The sequence below is a fragment of the Mastigoproctus giganteus genome, chromosome 9, assembly GCF_048544385.1.
Source record: "Mastigoproctus giganteus isolate SK-2022 chromosome 9, ASM4854438v1, whole genome shotgun sequence".
NCBI classification, from domain to species: Eukaryota; Metazoa; Arthropoda; class Arachnida; order Uropygi; family Thelyphonidae; genus Mastigoproctus; species Mastigoproctus giganteus.
The window spans coordinates 121,210,701-121,237,848 of record NC_143583.1 but is presented as its reverse complement, the minus strand read 5'-3'; the positions used below and the strand labels follow the sequence as shown (position 1 = coordinate 121,237,848).

The 27,148-nt window shown below is 34.7% G+C and overlaps 1 protein-coding gene across 2 annotated transcripts in view; it reads right to left on the bottom strand.

Moving 5' to 3' along the window:
- Nucleotides 1-27,148, bottom strand: part of LOC150080687 (plexin-A2-like) — a 1,379,917-nt gene that overhangs the window by 863,114 nt on the left and 489,655 nt on the right. For both annotated transcript variants that reach the window (XM_090381876.1, XM_090381877.1), the window contains one exon: nucleotides 9,258-10,442. In XM_090381876.1, the coding sequence (XP_090238002.1) occupies nucleotides 9,258-10,406 (1,149 nt within the window). In that variant the 5' untranslated portion in view covers nucleotides 10,407-10,442. The remainder of the gene's footprint in view (nucleotides 1-9,257; nucleotides 10,443-27,148) is intronic.

The following is a 27,148-nucleotide window of genomic DNA, read 5'->3' as shown; positions in this document are numbered from 1 at the left end:
CTAATTCTGTTTTTGCACGAACTTTTTTTACACGAATTTGATTTAACACGAATTCAAAATAAAAATTTCATTCTCTTTTTACGCGAGTCATTTTGATTTAACACGATTTCAATTAATTTTTTTTGCCTAAATTCTAAGAAAATTTTTTTTAATTTGTGGCATATTAGTATCATTTCTATTTTACACGCACCAATAGATTGGATAACAGCTAGTGTGTGCGTTTTGAAACGCGTGCTTTTGTTTACCGATGTGTACGTCTAGATATCTATGAATCGTCAACGTTTTTATTGAATTTGGTGCACATCTACGGTATTTGTGCATTGTATCTTCGGAAGACATTTAGTAGTATTTCAAAGTGAAAGAATCTTTAGTGAAATTTGTGCACGTAAAAATTTATTAATTTTGCCGATAGTCAATAAATTGTAAGTTTACAAATTTTTCATACCTTTTTTTATTAATTATAACTGAGATATTTTTCGGTAGCCCTTATTAATGTCGAATAATTCGCCCATTACCAAAATGAAAAGGAAAGCGATTTCTTTGGAACTTAAAATTCAAGTTTTAGATCGTCTTGCAACTGGACAAGGGGCTACGTCTGTAGGAAAGCATTTTGGTGTACATGAAGCTACCGTAAGAACTATTAAGAAAAATGAAGCTGCAATTAGGAAGTCGGTATGTTTTGAAACAAAAGTAAGTGTTAATTCATCATCATATACAAGAGATATTGTCAAGGAAAAAAATGGAAAAGGCTCTGGTAATATGGATAGAAGACCAGTCACAAAAAAAAGTACCAGTAGATGGAAATGCCATCAAGCAAACAGCACTAAGAATTTACAGACAGATTAAAGAAAAGGAGCCAAGCACTTCATCTCAATTAAACAGAAAGTATGAATTTTCTGCGTGTACAGGTTGGATGACAGGGTTTCTTAAAAGGAATACTCTTCATAATATAAAAATTAAAGGTGAATCGGCTGCTAAAGTATTCCCGCAGGAACTTGCAAAAATTATTGAAGATGGAGGATACACTCCTGATCAAGTGTGGAATGCAGATGAAACTGGTTTCTTCTGGAAACGAATGTCGAACAGAACGTATGTAGCCAAATCGCAGAAAACTGCTGGTGGTTTTAAGGTAGCTAAGGATCGTGTGACCTTATTATTTTCCTCTAACGCTTCAGGAGATCGTATGTTGAAACCACTGCTGGTAAATCGAGCCCTAAACCCACGTTCAATGAAAGGTGTAGATATCAATAAACTACCTGTTCACTGGATGGCAAACAAGAAGGCCTGGGTGACTACTGCTATCTTTATAGAATGGTTCAACAAATGTTTCGTCCCAGAAGTCAGACGTTATATGAATTTGAAAGGTCTCGAATTTAAAGTTCTTCTGATTCTTGATAATGCACCCAGCCATCCTGTCTGGGAACACCCAAACGTACAAATTTTATTTCTGCCACCTAATACTACATCTTTGATACAACCAGTAGACCAAGGTATAATTGCGACAATTAAAACATACTACGTAAAACGAACATTCCAACACGTTTTGGACAAACTGAATGATGAAACACTAACAGTCATTGATGTGTGGAAGAAATTCTCAATTATGGATTGTATCAATCAAGTTGGATTAGTGTTAACTGAATTAAAACCAGCAACTTTAAATGCGTGTTGGAAAGCGGTTTGGCCACAATGTGTAAAAATCAAAGATCCCATCATCCTTAATAGGACCGCATTTCCCAACATCATTACAATGACACACAAAATTGGTGGAGAAGGATTCGATGATCTATCGTTTGAAGATATTGATGAATTGTTAACCGACAAAGATCTAAGCGAAGATGAAATATTAGAGATTGTCCTTGGGACTCCTTATCCCACAGAACGTAGTGATAATGAAGGAAATGATCCTGTTCTAAATGCAGATTTAATAAAAGAAGGTCTGGAACTGGCCAGAAAATTAGGTAATCATTTTGTCAAACATGACCCTAACGAGGAACGCGCTGAGAAGTTTCAACTTGAACTGAAATTGTTGACAGCCTCTTACAGAGAATTATATAACGGCCTAACCAAAACACGAACACAACGATTAATAACTGAATTCGTTCGTAAAACAGGTGAAACATCAGCACCAGAGGAGACTCGTGCTGATTTTGCTCAAGAGATCACAGAAAGAATTTCATTAATAGAGGAAGAAGACGATGTCCACAACATTTCTAGTGATAGCAGTGATATTCCAGTCGTACGCAAACGTATGCGCCGTTTATTATCAGAAAGTGAAAATGAATAAAATTTTGTTATGTGTAAAACAGATTTTTTTTGTTCATGAAGAATTCATTTCATATGCATACAAATTTACTTTAATACATTTTCATTACATATTATTACATGTGTATTTTGTTGAAATAAAATAATAAGCTTAAAAAGAATATTTTTATGTGTTTTTTTTTAAATTATTTTTACTGATTTTTTAGATCCGGAACCAATCTTCTTTTCTTCCATAAATACAATGTATTTTTTTACACGTATTTTTCAGGAACGTATCTATGGTGTAAAAACAGAATTAGGTGAAAATAATAAGGTCACACGATCCTTAGCTACCTTAAAACCACCAGCAGTTTTCTGCGATTTGGCTACATACGTTCTGTTCGACATTCGTTTCCAGAAGAAACCAGTTTCATCTGCATTCCACACTTGATCAGGAGTGTATCCTCCATCTTCAATAATTTTTGCAAGTTCCTGCGGGAATACTTTAGCAGCCGATTCACCTTTAATTTTTATATTATGAAGAGTATTCCTTTTAAGAAACCCTGTCATCCAACCTGTACACGCAGAAAATTCATACTTTCTGTTTAATTGAGATGAAGTGCTTGGCTCCTTTTCTTTAATCTGTCTGTAAATTCTTAGTGCTGTTTGCTTGATGGCATTTCCATCTACTGGTACTTTTTTTTGTGACTGGTCTTCTATCCATATTACCAGAGCCTTTTCCATTTTTTTCCTTGACAATATCTCTTGTATATGATGATGAATTAACACTTACTTTTGTTTCAAAACATACCGACTTCCTAATTGCAGCTTCATTTTTCTTAATAGTTCTTACGGTAGCTTCATGTACACCAAAATGCTTTCCTACAGACGTAGCCCCTTGTCCAGTTGCAAGACGATCTAAAACTTGAATTTTAAGTTCCAAAGAAATCGCTTTCCTTTTCATTTTGGTAATAGGCGAATTATTCGACATTAATAAGGGCTACCGAAAAATATCTCAGTTATAATTAATAAAAAAAGGTATGAAAAATTTGTAAACTTACAATTTATTGACTATCGGCAAAATTAATAAATTTTTACGTGCACAAATTTCACTAAAGATTCTTTCACTTTGAAATACTACTAAATGTCTTCCGAAGATACAATGCACAAATACCGTAGATGTGCACCAAATTCAATAAAAACGTTGACGATTCATAGATATCTAGACGTACACATCGGTAAACAAAAGCACGCGTTTCAAAACGCACACACTAGCTGTTATCCAATCTATTGGTGCGTGTAAAATAGAAATGATACTAATATGCCACAAATTAAAAAAAATTTTCTTAGAATTTAGGCAAAAAAAATTAATTGAAATAGTGTTAAATCAAAATGACTCGCGTAAAAAGAGAATGAAATTTTTATTTTGAATTCGTGTTAAATCAAATTCGTGTAAAAAAAGTTCGTGCAAAAACAGAATTAGGTGTATATGCAGGTATACATAGACCTATTCTTGCTCTTAGTTACCCTAACACAGCCCACAGATTTGCTTGTTCCATGATGACCCACAGCAGGCCTTGAAATCCCTGGCACCTTGCTTTCCATGCTGTTGCTGCTGCACATTCCAATCACTTTCATCTCTCTCTCTGCGTGTCACTATTATTAATCTATTAGTCTGTGTGTCCCCAACCCTGAAGCTAGCAATTTTCTGAACCACTCTAATGCTGCCCTGATTGCATCAGCAAATATTCTTGCACCCTTTCTATTTCGGTATATTCCATCCCTGTAGAAAAGTCTTTCCTGTTAACAAGCATAGATCATGCTGAGAAAAATTCTATCCCAGCAATGCACAACTCTCCAGGGCCAAACTGATCGAAGAGGCACTTGCAACAGAATTGCAGACCCTTTCAAATTTAACCGTAACTTACGTTTTCTCAACATTACCCTGTACTTGTTAAGTAAGTCAGCAGACCTCCTACTCTTAATGTCATTAGAGTAGGAGGTCTACATGCACAACAATATCACCCTGTGTACCCTTAAAAGATGATATATGCTCTACAACATCAACTTCTGCCTTCTAGCAGACATACCCCTGATCCTATTATCTATCCTTTTTGCACAATATATTCCTTGTTTCCCTGACAATAGAGTCACCAACAATAACTATCTCCTGTGGGAACGGTGCATTCTGCCTTGGGGGTTGCCGCTGTATTGCCTGATGAAAAAATGCAAACTCTCGCATTGAGGTGGACAGCTAAGAGCTTGATGGGGCCCCAACTTTAGTCCTTCAAGGGCATCTACCTTGTTCTTCAAGCACCCATAAATGTCCATTAGAACACTGACTTTACACCTAATATTATCATACATTTTACATCAAATATACATAAAGACTTGCTGTATCGCATCCAGTTTCAGACAGGACGCGATACAGCAAGATATCTGCAAACATCAAACAAGTAGTACATTTTGTGAGGCTATGATTCAGAGGACAATTCCCCCCATTCTATCCTAAGCCAGTGTCCAAACAAAAATTTGGTCTTCAAATTTTTTCGGTCGCACATCCTTATTTTACTTAAAAGGACTAGCACGCACCCCGGAATAAAAAATTAAATATATAAGTTTAATATATATTTTTTATTTATAAATCATTTACATGGAAGGCATTATATCTAAAATCACATATAATTTTAAAAGATCACAAATAAAAAATACAAAACAATATTACAGATTGAAGTTCAAGTACAAAATGATATGAAATCATTAATGTAAAAAGTATAGTAAATGTAATGTAATTTGTTTTATTTATAAATACTTTACATGGTATGCATTATATCTAGAATCATACATAATTTGAAAAGATTACAATCTAATTTGGTGCAAAAATACAAAACAAAACAAAACTGAAATTAAAGTACAAAGTGGTATAAATTAATTCAACAGCACTTTCTAGTGGGAACTACGTGCTTGAATATCTTGCAATCAAACAAAGCCACATATTGAAGTACAGGTAGTTCTCAACTTTACGAATTAATTTGTTCCTAGTGCATGCTTGTAAAACGAGAATTAAATCCCATAGACTAAATGTTAAAAATAGGGGTTACATTCTCAACAATTAAATTAGTTAGCTAATTAGTTTATGTTTAAACAATGATTGATTTATCCACAGAAATTAAAATGTAGCCTGTAAAATCAAGCAAATTATAATAATAAAGAAATTATTTAAGACTTACAAATTTTAAAGAATGTTTATTCTTCATCATTGACTAAATGTGCCCTCATTGATCACTTATTATTTGCTCGGCACTCGTCGGTTTGTCGCACAAGGAATTGTCTTCTTCAGAAATGCTTCAAGAGGCGTTTGTTTTCAAGATAATCTTCTATTTTCTTTATAAATTTCAATAGCTGCATAAGCATTTTTTAAGAACGCACAAATTGCAACTAACACGAAATGCGCAGAGTAACAAGTTTACGAAGCTTAAAAACAAAGGAATGAAGAGAAGATTCTGAAAATGTATTTATGTTTTTTATACGATTGAAGATTTCAGTAAAAGGGAAACACATTTCACCATAATAAGGCAAAAAAAAAAAAAACCCCACAATTCCAGCTATCGTATTTTCGCAAATGCGATGACATGAAGTTTACTACCCGCTTGCTGACCGGGCTAGCCAGGTGGGTCAAGTGCCTGCCTGGCAACCCAAAGGTTGCGGGTTCGAATCCCACCTTGGGTTTGGATCAAAGTAAAATGCAAAAACTTTGAGAGGTGCATTATGGCCACAGAAGCCGATGCGGCAACAACTAAAAAAAAAAAAAAAAAAAAAACACTACCCGTTTATAATTGCTTGCAATAACAGAAAGCCGAATATTCAAGTGCAAATTGTTTTATGGTCATGACCTCCAGAAACGTGCTTTAGAAAAATGTCACAAAGGTGTTCAAAATTGGTTCTTATAACGGAACATATGATAACGATGAAAGTGTAGTGCATTTTAGTGATTCGAATTGGTAACTAATACAATTTTCACTACAAAAATGACCTTTAAGAGAATTATATAGCAAAAACTTCCGAGGTCATGGAACAAATTACCAAAAAACAATGTGTTATTGGTTCACATTACGATATTTTCATGATCTGATGGTGTCTCTGGAACGGATCAATATCGTAAAGCTGGGTACGCTGTATTGTATAGCTATGCACGTGGTTTGAAATGTGGTATTTATGAATGTTTAACATTCATTTTTTGCAATTAATGTTCATATTTTCGATTCTGTTGATACTTTGAAAAAAGAAAACACTCGTAAACCCAGGAACTTGTAAAGTGAAAACTGCCTGTATTAAAAAAAGTTTATTTTTAATTTTTATTTTCAATTATGTTTCGAAAAACTAAAATTTTCATAATTAATAAATAAATATTGATTTATTGCAGATTATCTTGCGCACACCCAACTTTGGAAACCACTGCCCTAAGCCACAGCATACTCACTATTTTGAGCCCTTTGCTTTGCTGCTCTGGGCCATGATTTCCATTCAAAATCATTTAATTAAGAATACTACACTAAACTAATACATTTAAATGTAATAATAACACTATGCAACAGTTATAGTAGTGGCATGTGATGCAAGAAAGAAAGTGTATGAGCATATGCAGCATCAGCCAAAAAAAAAAAAAAATCACACCACACCATTCCCTCCAAATGCCCATCCAGTTCCTCCTTAAATTTATTCAACCTATCAACTTCCAACAACAACAGATGGAAGTTTGTTCCAGCAATTAACCATCCGATGGCTAAAGACAAATTTCCGCACATCTATTCTACATCTATCCTTTCTTAATTTGAATTTATGCCCCCCTAGGTTCGTAATCTGAACAAGTGGAAGGATCCCATCAGAATTCAGCGTGCTCAACCCATTCAAGGCCTTATACACCTCAATCAGATCACCACGCAGATGCCTAGTCTCCAGCCACTGCAATTTGCAGAATTTAAGCCTCTCTTGGTAAGAGGATCCCTTCATTCCCCTCATCAATCTTATTGCCCTTCTCTGTATTGTTATGCAGCAATAACACATATTATGATATCAAATTTACATTATTAGATAATTTTAGTATTGTAAGAAGAATAGCAAAATGTTAATCTGTTCTCACCAGTTAAAACTTAAGGCAAACTAACAATTTGTAGATTTTTTGAACTATCAATGGATCCTGTTGATAATACAAAGATTTCTGTGTCAACATCATAATAGTTCCTATCTTCGATTACAGTCTTTGTGGGCAAGCTAAAATACAGAAGAAAAACCACAAGTATTCAAAGCTAGAGTGAAAGGGAGACCAGGTATTCAAGTTAATAGCACAACATCATTGCTTCACTGTTCATCCCATCTTCGATTAGTTTCCAGCAACAGAGTTTTATGTGCTATTATTAGCTCATATTACTGAAACTAGACCATTCCTCAGTAGTTACAAACTAAGAAAATTTTAATATAGAGCAATTTCTGTTATTATTCACTTCAATCTTGGGGACACACATATTATATGTGGTGTGTAGATCTGAAACAAATCTGCAACACCCTGGAATAGTATACAAGTGAATTGGAAAAATCGTTTCAATTACATAGTATCAATTTTTGAAGATCAAAACACTCTACGGAAACTTCCAGAATTTCTTGGTATAAACTTCAGCAGAACTAATATTCATTCTTAAAGAGACACTGTTAAATTTGATAATTAAGAAACGCAGAAAACTGATTAAGCTCAAATGCAGTTGTAGCTTGCAATAAAATATGAGTCACAATACATTTCGAGACATCATTACAGTGCTGACTTGGGCTTTTAAGTGTTTGTTAATGGAAAATTTTAGGTTGCTGGACGTCTTAAAATACATTTCTTACATTCGCATTTAGATTTTTCCTCCCAATAAATGTCAAGTACACAATATTTTCCAATTGTTTACACCAACTTAATATTATCAGGGAAAAAATATATCATTTTTTCCCGAATAATGTTATACATGAAAGGTTCAAAAACAGTCTTCACTGTACACTTCATTGGCACACCTTTATGTTATCTTTTAAAGTTAACAGAAAAGTATGGTAATACAGATTAAAACATTTATGATTCTCTGTTTGTTTGTTAAAAATATTTAATAAAAAAATAAAAAATAAAAATCTATAAATATACAATTTACACAACTTACATTTATTTTTTTTGCATGAGAGTTTTTGTCAAAGAATTTTTGCATATTTACATTTTTGATGAAGCTAATTCTTTACAAGCTGCTAATATTGTTTTTCTAACATACTATTCAAATTCATATTAAATATGTTTAAACTCCTTCAAAGCTATTAAAACAAAGCACTTTCTATACATACTTAAAATTGGTGTGTATTTACACTCTGAAAGCAGGCGTGAATATAGTCAATCAAAGTAAAGGTAGCAGAATCAAACATTTAAGAAACATTGGATGGTCTCTCTCTGTCTCTCTCTCTCTCTCTCTCTGTCTCTCTCTCTCTCTCTCTCTCTCTCTCTCTCTCTCTCTCTCTCTCTCTCTCTCTGTCTCTGTGTGTGTGTGTGTGTCTCTCTCAACAAGGTTACTGAAAGTTAATGAAATCCAAGCTCCTATTGTTATTAACCATGCTCTGGGTAAACTTTTAATGTACAGTAAGATGCATATACACAAAATGTAGAATTTGGACTTGCTTGGCTGTAAACATCAGCCTCATTATTCAATTTAACAAACAAAGCAAAAATTGCATCACCTTGAACAGCAAGATTATGTTCACTTATATATATTAACTTTCTACATATCTGCCTTCCACATTTATATATCTTCATTATATTAATAAAGAAACATTATATTAGCCACATTTATTGAATAAATTTTGTTTTAAGATATGCATTTTAACAATAGCAATGAATTCATTGGTCTCACATTATATAGGAGGACAAGAATATACGCAGGCAGTGCAGAGAAAAAAAAAACTACTAATATACAAACAGAAATTTGCAATTTAATACTTACAGTTGGTGTGCATGCCTGACTAGGGTTAATGAAATCCAAGCCCCTGTTGCCATTACCATTAAAGCAATGTTGGATGTTCTGGGTAAACTTTCGATGTACAGCAGATAATGCATACACACAAAGTGCAGAATTTGGACTTGCTTTATTGTACACATCAGCCTCATCCTTCGATTTGGCAAACACAGCAAAAAGAACATCATCTTGAGCAGCAATACCCAGAGATACTGCCAATTCTGAGCCCGGACGTCCAACATAAGCAGCTTGAGCTAGATTGTAGTCTGTGCCATCTGGAGCTCTACAAACGAGTGGTACCTCAGTATATGAATAATAATGAACATCTTCATGACAAATCCTTATCAACTTTGAGATAAAAGGTTTAGGAGGATCAGTGAATTTTTTCTGCACTGTAACAAAGTAAGAAAACCCCTTAGAGCTAAAGCCATATACATAAGTTATTGGATATATTTCTCGTGACATACTATTAACCATTACTTTTGTGCCTGTAGTTACACCAGTATGTGCAAAGGCAAACATATTATTTGGATCCAGGCTACGGCTACTTACAGCAGGCACATCTGATCTATATGGTCCATTGCCTGTGTATGAAACCCCAACGTATAGTACATGCATACGGGGTAGATTTCGAGGACCTGGAGCAATAAAGGCAACTGTTGAAGCTGTTGCATTATTGGCAACTACAGATTCGTTGGCAGGTGTTACAAAATTTGTAACATCATTCAGATTATGGACTGTGCATATTCCTTGAAAGAGACTGCCACAAGCAATTAGCCTGCTTTGTGGGTAGTCTATAACTAGTACCTTATTATAATAGTCAGTAGGCCTTTTAGATTCATTTGGACAAATCCTAGTAACTGGACACTTAGGACTGTCTTCTTGAGGACCCATTATAGCAACAGCTTCCAGTTTCAAATCACGAGACAACTGGTAAATGCGGTTCACTGCTCCAATATATACTTTCTCAGTATAGTCATGTACAGTGAGATGATTGAATTTTTCTGTGACTGGATCTTCAAAAATGGCATAGCTGCTGTTTGCATCTGCAATGGAAGCTTTACTAATCCATAACACAATAAGTAGTAATCCAAATGGCCACCTCAGGCCTGGGCCCAGCAACCTCATCTGCAACATGACACAGTAGTAACACACCTTCAGTTCCACTTATACCTATAAAATAAATAAATAAATAAAATAAAATATAAGTGCAATATTTGTGTTTATATAATCAAAATTATTTCATATTACTGAATTGCAATGCTAATTCTACAAGGAGAAAGAATAATAAGTTAATCAAAATATGAATTACTAATGAAATAAACAAGAACCTATTATTTAAAATACATTAAAAGTTTGTTAATATGAATTCTCTATAATTCAGACTGCTTTTTATTTATTTATTATTTTTTATTTTATTTTATTTTTTTTCAGGCAGAACAACTGAATGAACACAACAAGCTACAAGTGTAATCTAGAAAGGAAGAAGAAGAATACAAAAATACATTTATACAATTTTCTTTCCTTTTTAATAAGTTGCTCCCTTTTTAAATTTCTGCATATGATAACATGATTTCAAATTAAGTGAATAATAATGACAAATACTTGGAGAAAAGAAAGAAGACGGCACTGGAAACAGTGTCAAAGTCTAAGCAGCAGACAATGCCAGATGTAGAAATTTCAGAGGAAAACAAAAGTTGCAATAACACTAAATAATTTACTCTTGCAGTAGATATGACAAAAAGTATCCAGAGAGAGAGTTGGTGGAAAATAATGAAGGAATCTGAAAATCCTCCACACCATGGAGCACACACGTACATTTGGAAAAATCTGCATGATGGTGATATATAAAGAGCCTAATAAAAATGGTTTGTCATAAGGATGGTTTGGCACACTAATTTTTCTTGTCGTCATATGTTGGGCTCAAGTGTTACAGTAAACAATATCATTAATAATGATGTACATTTGTCTTTGTTTCAAATTCCTTTTATTTTTGTCTTTATTTCACAATTATTTCAAAACATCATAATTTTTTAATTACTTAAATGTACATTCAAATTATACAGTAAAGTGTGTTAGTTGTCTGACAGCACCAGAGGTTTCCCCCATATCCACTATTCGAATTATACAGTGAAACCTCTCTAAAGCAAATACCACTGGGTCAGAAGAAAGTGTCCACTGTAGGGGCATGTCTACTTTGCAAATATAAGTAGCCGGTTAATTTCAGTTTGCAAATATAAGCTACACTTATATTTGCAAACTGAAATTAACCATAAACTGCTTACTCAGAGTTTCTTCTATTGCCTATCATTGTATATGTGTTTCGAATAATTAAATTTTAACAAATAACTTTCAATAAACAGATAATTTACTTTCAGTAAAAATAAATATAAATGATTTTGTTTTAGAGCACTCTATTTTGGAAATATCATTTACTTGTTTAATCCATAACTTTATTGTTTGTGTTCGAATACAATTTTGTTTAATGTAATAGGATACACCCCTCCCTTCAGTGGGATAAAAGTCCCTCCCTTTTTAAATTTCTGCATACAGCCCTGTAGTAAAAAGCAAGAAATTTTATTTCTTAAAAAATTAGCATGCAATCATTGTAATGCCTAGGAAACTTTCAAACAGTATTCTTGGGAAAATCTGCATACACAAACAAACTTCATATGTAGCTATTTAAATTACCATCATTTCTCACTGCTGTGTGAAAGTGTCAATTGACAGCATAGGAAAATGGTAATTGTCCCTCAGTCTGGACATCACTATCACTAAGATAGTTATGAAAAAGCTGGACATCACTATCACTAAAATAGTTATGAAAGTAATGTCAAGCATCACATGGTGTTTTTATCGAATATACAGTATTCTACAATGCTCCTTTACAAAACTGAAATTTTATTGCACGAATTGTATGACACAAATCTGAAACCATTTCCAAGTGACAGAGGATATCTTTTCATTCACCAACTGGAAAATGCGATTGCTACAGTAGATAGCAGCATAATCACAAAACTGCAATCATGGAGAAATTTACCAACAAAATTCCATCCTCTTGATTTTGTTGTCAATTCAAGAGTTATGACTGTAGCTCTTGTAAGCTTTCATCCTCAGACAGAAACAACACGTTACACACCACTTGAACTTGGTATGCTTAAGTTCAAGACTGGCACATATGGGTTTTCCTATGCTTTGTGTAAAACTTGCACAAACCAGCTCTGCCCCATTGACTTTTGTTTGTCCACCACATCTGCCAAGATGATTGCACAAACAAAACAAATGTTCTATATGAACTTTATGTACCACTGCACAATTGTAAATCTACTTGGTAGCTTCTTTTTTAAACTGTGTTCAAGATCTGCACATAACAGCAGTGGCAGATTGCAGCTTGTTGAAGCAAAATATGCATTTTATTTCTTAAAAAATTAGCATGCAATCATTGTAATGCCTAGGGAAATTTCAACCAGTATTCTTGGGAAAATCTGCACACACAAACAAACTTCATATGTAGCTATTTAAATGACCGTCATTTCTCACTGCTGCGTGAAAGTGTCAATTGACAGCATAGGAAAATGGTAATTGTCCCTCAGTCAAAAAGCTGGACATCACTATCACTAAAATAGTTATGAAAGTAATGTCAAGCATCACATAGTGTTTTTATCGAATATACAGTATTCTACAATGCTCCTTTACAAAACTGCAATTTTATTGCACGAATGCACAGCGCAAAATATGCACTGTGCCTTCTTGGGGTTGGTAAATTCAACCAACATTTTGCAATTATGCTGCCATCTAAAGCAGAGATTTGATTGATGAATTAAAACTTGAAGATAATCCTCTATCACCTGTAGATTTGTATCATGTACCTACCCTATTAATACAATAATGTTTTAGCTTTGTAAAGGATTGTAGATACCCCGTATTTGAGGACATTGAAAATCCTCAATGGCTACTGATCAAAATTCCCTATGCAGTCTGTCAGTAGTGTTGTTTATTCACCCCCCCCACTTAAATCTGGAAAGAAGAGCATCTCTCAGCTTGGCACTTTATACCTTTCTAAGCAAAGGGTAACAGCAAAAGTGCATCAGACATACCAAATAAATTTGCAAACATTCCAGTGTTGCAAATCTGTTGGTGAGCATATCAACAACATATTATTCCATCTGCTCCTTGAATAATTCATGGTTTCCACAAGTCTGCTTAGTATTACTGTAATGATCTCAATCCTCACTTATATTCACTGCAAATGCCACTAACCAACAAAATGCATGTGTCAATTACCCTTGAAAGTGTCCACATCTGTATTAGAGTGTGGCCATTTTGGAGAGGTCATCTAACACGTAATTTCTAATACTTCTTGGCTGGGCCTCGTGCCTGAGAGACCACAATAAAAGGTGTCAGTTAAGAGAGGTTTACATATTTTTTAGAGGTTTAGAAATTTACATATACAGAGGTTCACTGTATATGTAAATTTCACCTGTTTACTACTCTCATTTTGAATTTAAAGTTGTTTATTTTATTTTGAAAGAAAAATATTACTTGCAATTTAACATATCTCCTTTTAAAAATAACTTAATTATAAAACAAGATTGGAATACAAAATACATTTATTAAAATACAAATTGGACAATTATAAAATCATTAAGTCAGTAATTAAGAAATAAAACTTAATTTATATTAATGTAAAATGATTCCTAACAAACCATGAAGTTTGTCAGGAACCCATTAGCCTTTAAAACATCTTCAGTCTGTCTTGGCAGAAAATCTACTAATACCATAATTCTTCATGTATGACAACCTTAAACTAACCCTGAATGACAGACTCAGTCAGCTCACTTTTACTGCTGGAATTTCAGTGGGAAATAAAAACTTTGAACCTTGTAAAAAAATTTCAATCAGATTTAGATCCATACTATTAACATGAGCTCACTTTTATCATGGCCTTTCAGCCATTTCATGCTGGTTTTAGCTGTGTGGTGATGTGTAAAAGGTGCACTATTATTTTATGTGTATTCGGTATAAGAATGTTTGAGAATCTTGTTTTGGAATTTTTTTGCATTTAATGCACCATCTTCCCACCATTAAACAAACAAGATGCTTCACTGTTGCAGTTATATGTTCTGATAATAATTCTCACCAGGTCAATGATGCACACATTTAATACCTTCACTGAGAAATTTGGAAATATGACTTGTCACTCCAAATCACTTTTGGCCACTCATCTGTCAGCCAAGAGAGATGATTGGGCTACATTGCTGAAAGCAAAATTTGCATATAGATACATATTTTTTTTAGTGAAAGGGTGAAAAATTCTCTAAAATTTTTTAGAGAAAGGGTGCCTTTTTAGGTTTTCTCACATGTAAGCTGTGATTGCATAATTTTTTTTTCTAACTATTCTGTCAGTAATTTTATAAGGCCAGTCGGTAAATTCTTCATTCACCTTGAGGCACTATTTTAGGTTTTTGACCTGTTCTTGAAGCAGTTTTGGTACTGTCAGAATTTTATGGCAGTTGCATACCTTAATAACACTGGAATCGGTTAGCTTCATTTGCAAGTTTTTTTTGCTATTTCTTCATATGTATAACCTTCCACACAAAGCCTACAATAACTGCTTTGCTAAGTTTAGAAGGCAAACAATCAATTATTTTAATTAAGTATAACTTTACACTCCAGCAGAGTCAATACATCATATACAATTGATCACAAAATAATGCAATGTATAAATGTAAACAATGCCTGAATCGAATGGCATGGCTCAAGCAGACAATGATCACGAGGTGAAGGTCGAAGCCATTTAAATGCATACATGAAATCAAAAAAACTATTGCACTATTAGTTTCAGTAGTGGCAAAAATATGTAAGGAAGCCAGTTCATGTGGCATCAGTCAAAAAAAGAGGGGGGAAAAAATGGCCACATCAATTTCCCATCCCATCTAATAATCTGTCCTATCCTTCTTGGAATTTATTCAAGCTGCCAACTTCCACAACACAAGATAAAGTTTATTCTAACAGTCGATTTACTCTCTACAAGAAGGCAAATTTCCACATATAATGCACACAAGAAAAGATACCATATTTAAGTTTAAGCAACCCAATTAAAGCTTTAAAAAACTCCAGTCAGGTTTCCTCAGATGCCTAGTTTTACAAACACCACAATTTGCAGAACTCAAGTTTTTCATGGTATACATACCCTTTTGTGCCGCTAACTAATCTTGTTGCTATATCAGCACCGGTTCCAGCAGACCCACATCCTTCCTAAAATGAGGCTTCCACATCTGCATGTGATGGTTGCGACTTAACCATTACCATATACAAGATAATTATCTCTTTGTCCTGCTGACAAAATTCCTGTATATCATAACAGAAACCTCCAACATGTCTGGACAACTCAGTGAACATCATGTTGAACTGTACAATTAATCCTAGGTCATTTCTCATTTAAATTAATTAAAAATATATTTCTAATTTGCTACTGGTAACATCATCAGTTGGTCTCACTGCATAGAATTTAAAAATTGTTTGACACCACTGTATGAAAACCCATATGAAAGCAAAAGCCATTCCCTTCACCGTTGCCAGTAGTTATGTCTTAAATTAAATTCCACGTTAGTACACTGTGATCGCTGCCACCCAGTGGGTCTTTTACCTGCAGATTCTTAATGCATGAAAAATAATGCTGATAACCACATCAAGAGTACTGCTTTCTCTTGTTACCTCTCTAACATGATGCTCTAGAAAATAGTCATCCAACAAATCCACAAATTTCAGTAAACATCTGGAAAGTTAAAATTCCCCATTATCAGACATTCTGATTTGCTGGCCCACTCTATTTCCCTGTATAGCAGTTTGGTATACTCATCACAGGCCTATAAACACGTGCCAACACACTCAATTTTGTTTTCCCAGTGCTTATATCACACCAAATTGATTGAACATTGCACGGGTAACTCATGTAGACTGGATACACTGCCTTAGATAGTCTGTATTTAGGAACAAAAAATTAAATCTGCTGAGTAATTAGATCTGCTGTAGCACACGCTATGTTCTCTGCCTACAAAATGTGGTGTTACTTACAAAAAACTCACCAGCAGGCATCCTGACTATGCTGCTCTTTTCTGCTCACTTTACACTTCACAAAAATTTTTACACAAAACAAAACTGATTTAAGCCTGCATGGTATTAACACATTAATCCATCAGCAGTCACGAAAGGAATGTTTGGAATCCAATCGCACAGTGTCACAAACATTTTTCAAACACAGACTCTACGCACTTGTGTTTGAAAAATCAGCAAAAAAATTCAAAATTATTAAATTTTTTTTGATGCCACCTTCATTTTCATTCATTTTCATTAATTTCCGAACACAATGAAATATCCATTTTTTAAATAATTATAAACATACTTTTAATTAGTTTTTGAAATTAAAACTTTCTTTAGACTTGTCAGCATGCAAAATGCAAATTGACAAACCAGAGTGCTTCAACAAACAAATGCAACTGGACACCATCCTGTCAGTAACAGGGGCACCCACTGCATGAAATGTGAAGCACATTAACAGTTTAATTACAGACTTCAATATCGTAAGAGGTGCCACTCCACTCAACGTGTGCATATAATTAGTTTATCTCAATTCCTGAATTTTTCCTAATAGTGATATAATTAACAGAGATATTTCTGGAATTTTCGGTGGTGAAATCATGAAAACATTTTTAAAAACAGCTATTAGGAGGACTCAGCTGTGTGGATAGACCAGATGAAAAACATGAATTGTGAAATATTGTCTGTGGTCTCACTGATCTTGCATTACCAGCTCAGGGGTAAAAATTTAATCAGCAATTAATTACTAACTAATATTGCAAAAATTTCAAAACACTGTCTGAAATCTATACATTTTCTTTAATCACAAACTTTAAACCACAATGTAGGGACACAAAAATCCAGGAAATTCCAAAAAACAGCAACCTTCATATCCCAATATTGCTAGATAAGAGATCTCATTCCTGTAATTTATTACAACAGCTAATAAGTCTTTGGCTTACAGTGAATTTTATTATAATCCAGGCTACAATATTCTTTTTTCTTTAATTTAAGATGTTTTCTAGTTTATACAACCTACAAAGGAAAATATTTTCCCATTATTTAATTTACTCATGTCTTTCAAAGCCTTAGATACTTTTCCAGCAGCTATAAAAAGGTAATTATCCTGTGCAGAGGCAATTTAAGGCCACATCTTGATTACAGCATACAGGTCTGGAAGTCTCATTTTAGGAATGATGTGGATCTGTTGGAAGATAAGAGCATCAAGATCAATCAGGGACACAAAAGGGTACTCTTGGCAAGAAAGAATTCAGTTCTGCAAATTGCAGTATCTGAAGCATGCACCCACGAGGAGACTGGGTTGAGGAGTTTAAGGCTATGAATGGGCTAAGTAAGCTAAATTCTGACAGCATCTTCACTCTTGGTCAGACACATGAGGGGACATAAATTTAAACGAGGAAGGATGCTTGCAGGATAGAATGTGCAAAAATTTGGTTTCAGCCATCTGGCATTTGTGGAAATTCGAATAAATTTAAGGAGCACCTAAACAAATTACACTGGTCAACAAGGTTTTGCTAACATGGATGAAAGTAAGCATTTTTGGTTAATCTGTATGTGCTGATTATGAATATGACAGTAAAAAGTGTCTATCACATTACATTTTTTAGAAAAATGCAAAAATAGTTTTAAAAAAATATATAAAATAGCTTCAAAATCAATGAAATAATCCAACATCACATTCTGTACCTTTCCCAGTCTAATTTATTGTAACAAAAGAGACCATTTTTTTTTTTCTCTTTTTTAATGGTATACTAACTTTTTAGTTTTATGGCCCTGAGGAGTGGATGCTCTGAGTTATATTACTATAATCCTTATTATGTGGTAGCACATTTGGACCCTACTATATTTCCAGTGCCCAAGCACCTCCGTGAAAGACAACTTGTTTACAAGCTGTCTGTAGTCCTTAAATGTACATTTTTTGGGGTTAGTTTCAATTTGTAAGATCTAGTGCTAGGTTGTGGTGTTTTAAAGTTCCATTTTGGTCTTGTGAAAACTCGTGAAATGGAGCAAAAATGCTGTGCATGTGCTAATTTGCCAAACAGTTTTTGTTGTGTTTGTGGACAGTGAAATCACAACATCAATCAATCACAGACAAGATGAAACAAGCTTATTAATTTTATTTTGGTTGTCACGTGGGTGATCAGGATAAAAGATGGGCACCGCATATGTGCTGTATAACGTGCTATGTAAATCCAACTGAATGGATGAAGGGGAACAATCTAAAATGCTTTTTGCTGTTCAATGATCTGGTGAGAACCAACAATTCACCTCAAAAATTGTTATTTTTGTCCCACAAATACTAAGGGGGTTTCAAGGAAAAATAGAGTTGGAATAAAATACCCCAATCTTCCATTCACAATAAGACCCACGTCACACATACTGGAACTCCATATTCCTATTCCTCCACTTAGTTGTGAAGATATGACATTCCAGAAGAAGAGCAAGAGTCACTATACCCGACCCCTCAACATCTGCCGATCCTAGTTAATTTCCAGAAAATGACAAAACCCCACACTTAAGCAAAGTGAACTTAATGATTTGGTTAGGGAATTAAATCTTTTCAAAGAAACAGGCTGAGCTATTAGGATCTAGGTTGCAACAGTGGAATTTGCTAGCAAAAACCACTAGGATTTCTGTGTTTAGAAACAGAAATGAAAAGTTTGCGGGTTATTATTAAATGGAAGGTTTTCTTTGTGTCTGCAAAGATATAAACAGATTGATGGATGAAATAGGGTTTGAACACAATTCTGAAGAATGGAGATTATTCATCGATTCTTCTAAACTCAGTTTAAAAGCAGTTTTACTACACAGTGATAATATCAAACTGTCGGTCCCAGTGGCTATGAAAGAAACCTATGATAGCATGTCATCGCTATTAAATACCTTAAACTATAAGAAATATTGTTGGAAAATCTGTGGTGATTTAAAAGTAATCACTTTTTTGCTTGGACTACAGAGTGGTTTTACTAAGTACTGTTGTTTCCTGGGTTTATGGGATAGTTGAGCAGTGGGACATCATTATACTGTGAAGGAATGACCCATCGGAGAAGAATACATTCCCAGGAAACTCAACATTAAATGCATGCTTTTAGTTAAACCTGAAATGGTGAGTTGGGTCTTGTGAAAAATTCTGTAAATGCTCTGGACAAAAATAGTGAAGGTTTCAAGTACTTAAAAAGCCAGTTTCCAAAAATTAGTGATGAAAAGTTGAATGAGGATATGTTCGTAGGCCCACAAATTAGACGGCTTTTAAATCTTTGAAATTAAACTTAACGCCACTGAATTAGCTGTGTGTAAATCCTTCAGAGCTGTTGTTAGCGGGTTTTTAGGGAATAAAAAAGTAGAGAACTATAAAAAGTTGGTAGAAGAATTGTTGCATAGCTATAAAAAGTTAGGATGCCGAATGTTGCTGAAGATACACTTCCTACATTCATACCTGGACTTCTTCCCAGATAACTTGGGATCTATCAGTGGTGAGCAGGAGGAACGTTCCACCAAGATATCCACACTAATGGAGCAGAGATATCAAGGATGATGGGATCTAGCAATGATGGGTGACTATTGCTGGTTTCTGATAAGGAAGAACCATTCTGCTCATAAGAGAAAAACATAAGTGTAAGTAGTACAATTTCTTATTTTTGCCTCCACTTTTGCGGGTTAATTGCTTACTTAAATCGAAAGAGGTGTTTATAAAGTTTAAATATGTTATCTTTTATCAATTTGGAGTGTTCACTGGTCATTATTTCTATTTCAAGCAATTAATTTACAAGAAAAGTAGTCAAGTACATTTAGATAAGTAAAAATTCACAATTTTTGGAAAGGAGAACGAAACCACAACATGAAAACATGACGTGCTACGAGATTTTCTACCGTCATTTTCGTTTTCAGCACATGCAATTTAGTCAAAATCAGTTGATTTCGTTCATGTTATCGAAAAAAAGTTTAAAATTGTTGACTAGTGTTATTAGTGGGGTTAGAGGTGATGATGTAGCGTTTGCATTATTTGTCACTACTAACACTAATAGCTCAATGAAATCACCACACACACAACTGTTCTTTCAACCCATAAAGCTGAAGTCATACTCTATCGGCATACTTCTTTATACCAATAACTGACTTTGCTGCTCATCGCTGCATCTATTAATGCTCTTAAGATGAATAATGCAGTCACTGGTTAGAGAAGTATGGCAGTCCCCAGCATAGATTTTTTAAGGGGTGATCCTATCTGACCAAACTGATTGAATACTATAATGCAGTAACAAAGGAACTGGATGCAAAAAATAATTTTGATATCACACACAGCAATCCTCGCACAGTGAGGCTTCAATCAGTACAGAATTCATTATAGTGCGGTTTATAATCTGCTACTGTGATTGATTATCAATTAATTTCGTTCTTAGTCTACCTCATTACTATTTGTATTGATTATTTTTCTAACTAATCATGCATAATCATTTCTAATAAAATAAAATCCTTATGATACCCATGTATCATTATTTTTCACATTGAAACTATCTCCCGTTTATCTCCCATTATGCTTTTGATACCAATGAAAAGGCATTTTTCAAGGTACAGACCAAAATGGATGTCAAATAACTGATAACCTTAATGACAGAAAATAAATATTCAAATGATTATAAATTATAAGGAGATAATTTATAATCCTACCTTGAATCCTATAGTAAATATATAGTAGCATGTAATGTTACGTAGGAAATTAAGTGTGCTAAACATGTACTTATCTATAAACAATAGTAGCAAGGAATTCTTTGTTTATGTTAACAGTAAAGGAAAGGAATTAACATACTCGTCCCCTTGATACCTATGGTAACAGTATCAACAATCTTAAACTGGTTGCTAATAAACTGAATAAAATATACTGCACCTACATTCACATGTGAGGAATGTTTAACTTGATATCAGTTATCTAGCTATTATTAATTGATAGTTGAACAGTTAATTAATAAATGATAGTTAACTAATTGGATGGTTTTATTAGAACTGAAAAGGGACCAGAAGCAATGTCATACCAGCTGAAAGTAAACAAGACATTAGGGAGTGAGGAAATCTATCTAATTATATTGAAGGAAGCAGCAGGAAATGTCAATGTCACAAAAATGTTTAGATATAACAACAAAAGCATCCTTGGATCCCGGCTAGTCCCTGTTCTGCATATTTGGCTTCAATGCACAGGAGCATTGGGGGGGGGGAATGCCCATTTGCCTCAGACCTGGACATTGTCAAGTAGGGAGCCCAGGGCCTCTCATTACAGAGAAAGACAAATTGGCCCAGTGAGCAATTTTTCCCAGGGCCTGTGCTGGTTCTTGGTGCTGCTTTATGCCAGAGAAGTAATCTAATTAGTTACTAAAGAATTGGATGCAAAGAATAATTTTAACATTATTTGCAATTCCACATGGACCAAGGACTCAAGTGGTCAAGACAGATTTATAAATGCACACTGTTTAATGGACAAATGTTATGAGTGGCTTGCATAGGGTTTACTACTTGCAGTAGGTCAGGAGTGCGAGTACGGTAGCACACGCTCTTTGGGTGGACTGGGGTTCAAGCCCGTGACTGCTAAATACGATTAACAATTTGTATTGACTGATTTATTGTAAACTCTACTGATCTGGTGGTCATGCCAGAGAATAAACAAGAACTTTTTATATATTAATGATACAAAAATCAGCAGGCTAATTAATGAGAACAATTAGGTATTGAGACCTCAACAAGATGCAGATAAACTATTTAGATCGGATGAGAATTTGCATCTGAAGATTAAGTGGCCAACGACAGAGTTATCAATCAGTCTTGGTCCAGTAATCTTAAAATAATGCCACTCATGTAGCACCAAACTGAAACTGTTAATGGAAGGGCTTTGGGAGTAATTATACAATCTGATATGAAGTTCTCTGAACAGCACTGATTGAATACACAATATACCTAAAGGAACTTTTCCAGCAGACAAAGAAGTTATTATTTCATTACATAAAGCAATGGTTAAGCAGCATCGCATCTTGGATATTACGTACAGGCTTGAAGACCTCCATTTTAAGGAAGGAGTTAACAGAAAAGCCTGATAGTTGACAGAACATCTAAGGAACAACAAGGTATTCTTATCAAGAGAGAAATAAGTTCTGTAAACTGCACTGTTTAGAAACCAAGCATCTGTGTGAGATGACCTGATTGAGATATTCAAAGCCTTTGGACCCTGTAATAACCAAAATTTGGAGGGCTTCTTTAGAAACACTCAAGCATGTGACATACGCAAGTGGATATAAATTTAAATTGAGAATGGATAACTGTGAAATAGACATTTCACAATTATTCATTTGTAAAAGAGTATCTAACTGTTGGAATAAACTATTAACTCAATCCTACCATGCTTTCCGCTCCTGTGGAGGTTGTGAAATTATTTAAATTTAGTATTAGTAGTGGCAAACAATGCAAGAAAGCAGGCTTATACTGCATCAGCCAAAAAAAAAAAAAAGCTTACCTGTCCACCCCACATTCCATAATAATCTGTCTAGTTCTTCGCTGAATTTGTTCAAACTACAAACTTCTACAAAACCACATAAAAGTTTCTTCTAACAATCATTACCCTCTGGCTGAAGAAGAATTTCCACATATCTCTCCTACAAACGTCCTTCCACAATTTGAATTTATATCTTCTCTGAGAAAGGGGAAGGATTCCATTAGCACTGAGCTTACTCAATCTATCCAAAGCCTGAAACACCTCAATCAGATCTCCTCACAGGTGCCTAGTCTCCAATGCTACAATTTTCAGAACTAAAGCCTTTCCTGGTAAAAAAGCCTTTCCAACAGATCCACATCCTTCTTAAATGAGGTTTTCAGACCTGTATGCAGTATTCAAGATGTTGCCCAAACACTACTTTATACAATGGGATAATCACCTGCTTATTCCTGCTGGCAAAATTACTGTATATCATTGACAAAACTCCACAAGCTGTTCTGGCATCCTATCTGCACTGATCAGAGAACCTCAGATCTGACTGCACAATTACCTCTAGATCTTTTTCTCACTACCCTGAATGTGCAGTACCTTACATTTGTCAATGTTAAACTTCCAGTGCCACTTCTCAGCCCTCTACCTAAATTTTCAAAATCTTATTGCAGTAGCATACCCTGATTACTGTTATTGATCACCCTGCCAACCTTTGTATCATTAAAGCTGGCATGCATATAAAAAACAACACACCTAGCACCGAACTGAGGAATTCCACTAATATTATTTGCCCAAGAAGTTCAATGTCCATTGATAACAACACAAAGCACTCTGTTTTTCTTCCACTCAACCATCCCTTTATCCATAGCAGTAACTTGCCCTTAATGCAACACTGCTCCAATTTGTATAGCAGTCTTTTATATGCAAAGGTCTCAAAAGATTTTCTGAAATCTAAGTATATGATGTCAAAGTTATTTTTTGGATCCAGTCCTTTGTTACTGCATCATAATAATATCCAATCAGACTGGTCAGACAAGATGATCCCTTAACAAATCTGTGCTGTATAACTATATTCCTGTAGAGATAAATACTTTAACCAATTACTTCCAATTACTAATGATATATCATTCTTTGATCCACATTTGTGTGGGAGATACATTTGTACATCTCCAGTCCATACGGACTTCCCCTGAATCTAAAAGGAAGTCCCTCATAATTAAGGTTATGGGTTTGCTTACCTCCTTCACAGCCTCCCTTAATATAACTGGATAGATCTCAGCCACCTATGTGCTTTTTTTCACATTTAGCTCCAACAATTTCTCTTCCTCTTTCCTCTCAATTATCACAAAACCATTTTGCACACAGTTACAGCCTGGTGTACTTCTGATATTGCTATCCTTAAAAAAAAAAAAAAAAAAATTCTTTATAGGTGAATAAAGACTGAATAAAGTAAAACTTCTTTACTTTATTCAGTGTATCAGCAACCTGAGCATGATCATCACTAGTTATTCCATTCATATATATGAATGGAATAACTAGTAGACCAATATGATTCATCCCCCTACCTTCTAGTGTTTACATAAGTAAAGAAGTCTTTGCTGTTTTTCTTTGCATTCTTTGACAGAGACTTCTCATAATCTAAAATGCCACAAAACTCCATCTTTGCCCTTCATAGTAGTTCATCATTAAGTAAATCCCACATCAGTACTCTGTGATCAATGCTAATGAAGAATCACTGCTGATAGTCCACAGGCACCTTACTATTGTGTGAGTGACCAAACCACAAGTTCCAGTCATATCTGGAAAGTTAAAATTCCCCATTATAAGACTAAAGAGATTAGACTAATACTTGAAATAAACAGGTAAACAATGCAAGGGATAGACAATGATTACTCCCTTCTTTTTTTTTTTTTTTTTTTGGCTGATGCTACATAAGCTTGCTTCCTAGTACCACTTAGCTAATACTACACCCACCACTTAAACATTGTTTTTCTTTGAAATTCAATTTCCTCCAATCTAAGTTTCCCTCAGCAAACTAATTTTCCTTGGCAGTTTTAATATTTTCAATTCCATCTGGCTTCAATTTGGTTGAACTATCATTTTAAAGTAGTAATTAGGCTGCTTGGTTGGACTTCTGAAAATATTCCAACAGAGAAAAAAATCATCTTTTTAATTCCATCTGAAACCTTCATCCTTTATCTAAGCCAGAAATTTTCTTTTTGGTTTCCAAAAAAAAAAATGCTACAGCTGTTTAGTAAAATATGGAATATCATACCTTCAATCTTATTAATGATCACCAATATGTGTTCTTCAGTGTCCATCCACTGGCAATATCTTGACTGATAATCCAAATCTTCAGCTTCATTTTCTATCTATATATTACAGCTGAAATCAATTGTAAAAAGTTTTTGATAATACAAATTTGATTTTGAAAATGGTAAGAGTAAGAAACTTGCCTGTTATCCACATTTTAGTCAAGCCTTCTGCTCTCTCTCTTGCCAAAGTTCTTGGCTGCAGCCTCTGCCTATACATCCACCTTTATTACATCTTGTTGGTTATTTGAATCTTGAATCCTAAACTGACTTATATTTAGCAAGATGAAAATAAGATGACTTATCTGCAACTTGCTTTTTCTCTACTTACAATGATAATCTTGGCAAATCTCCTACTATACCAAACACATTTGATTCAGTGCCTCGATTGGATTTTGATAGGAAGAAATTTCCATATTCTGATGCCATTTCACCACTAAATGTCTAAAAATCTGTACTCCATAGTTCCTCCAGTGCTGTGTAGCCTATTTAGCATTAGTAGAGGCATATGATGCAAGACAGCAAGCTTATATAGTATCAACCAAAACAAAAAAAAAAAAAACCCCTTCTCATTTCAACCATCCATTCACTCCAAGTGTTTGTCTAGTTCTGCCTTGAACTTATTTAAGTTGCTGACTTCCACTATAACAGATAGACGTTTGTTCCAACTATCAACCACCCCCTGGTTAAAGGCAAATTTCCACACATCTACAATCGTCTTTTCTCAATTTGAATTTATGCCCCCTCAGGTAAATAATCTGAGCAAGAGGAAGAATCCCATTAGCATTGAACTCGCTCACTCCATTCAAGGCCTTATACACCTCAATCAGATCACCTCACAGGTGCCTAGTCTCCAGAAGACGCAATTTGCAGAACTTAAGCCTTTCTTGGTAACACCAACCCTTTGTTCCACTCACCAATCTCATTGCCTTTCTCTGTACTCGTTCCAACAGCTATACATCTTTCCTAAAATGAGGCCTTCAGAGCTGTATACAGTACTCAAGATGTGGCCTAATCATTGCCTTATACAAGGGGACAGTCACCACCTTATCCCTGCTAGCAAAATTCCTGTATGTCATTGACAAGATACCATTAGCTACATTTGCAGTCTTTTTGAACTGCTCAGAAAACTTATTATCTGACTGCACAATTACACCCAGGTCCTTTTCATTCTGCACTGCACTGAGTGTAGTACCACCCAATTGGTAAGTTACTCTGGGGTTACTGAAACCCATACACAGTACTTTGCATTTGTCAACATTAAACTTTAGTTGCCACCTCTTAGCCCATCTGCTTAACTTTTCCAGATTCTGTTGCAGTAGTATACCATCATTACCAACCCTGCCAAACTTCATATCATCTGCAAACTTAGACATTAACCCTGATATACCTTCATCAATATCATTGATAAATACCAAAAACGACAATGGACCAACACCGTACCCTGGGGGACTCCACTAATAACATTAGTCCATGAAGAGCAGTGTCCATTGATAACCACTCTTTGTATTCTCCCACTCAACCATCCTTTTATCCATTGTAGAATTTTCCTATAATTCCATAGTGCTCCAATTTATACAGTAATCTTCCATGTGCCACAGTATCAAAAGTTTTCCTAAAATCCAAGTATATGATATCAAAATTATTCTTTGCATACAGTTCCTTTGTGACCAACCCATGGCTAAAGGTTTGCTTAGTTCCTCTGTCACCTCATTTTATATAAATGGATAGATCCCATCCACCCAGGTGCCTTCCTTATGTTTAACTTCAACAATTTTTCCTCAGCCTAGCTCTCAGTTATAACAAAATCACTTAGCTCCCTGTTCAAGTTTGATAAACCCTGGCATTCCCCCTCCTCGAATAACTCCTCATGTGTGAGGAGTTATTCAAGGAGTGGAATGCCAGTTCCATATTTTTTGTTGTGTGTGTGTGTGTGTGTGTGTGTGTGTGTGTGTGTGTGTGTGTGTGTGTGTGTGTGTGTGTGTGTGTGTGTGTGTGTG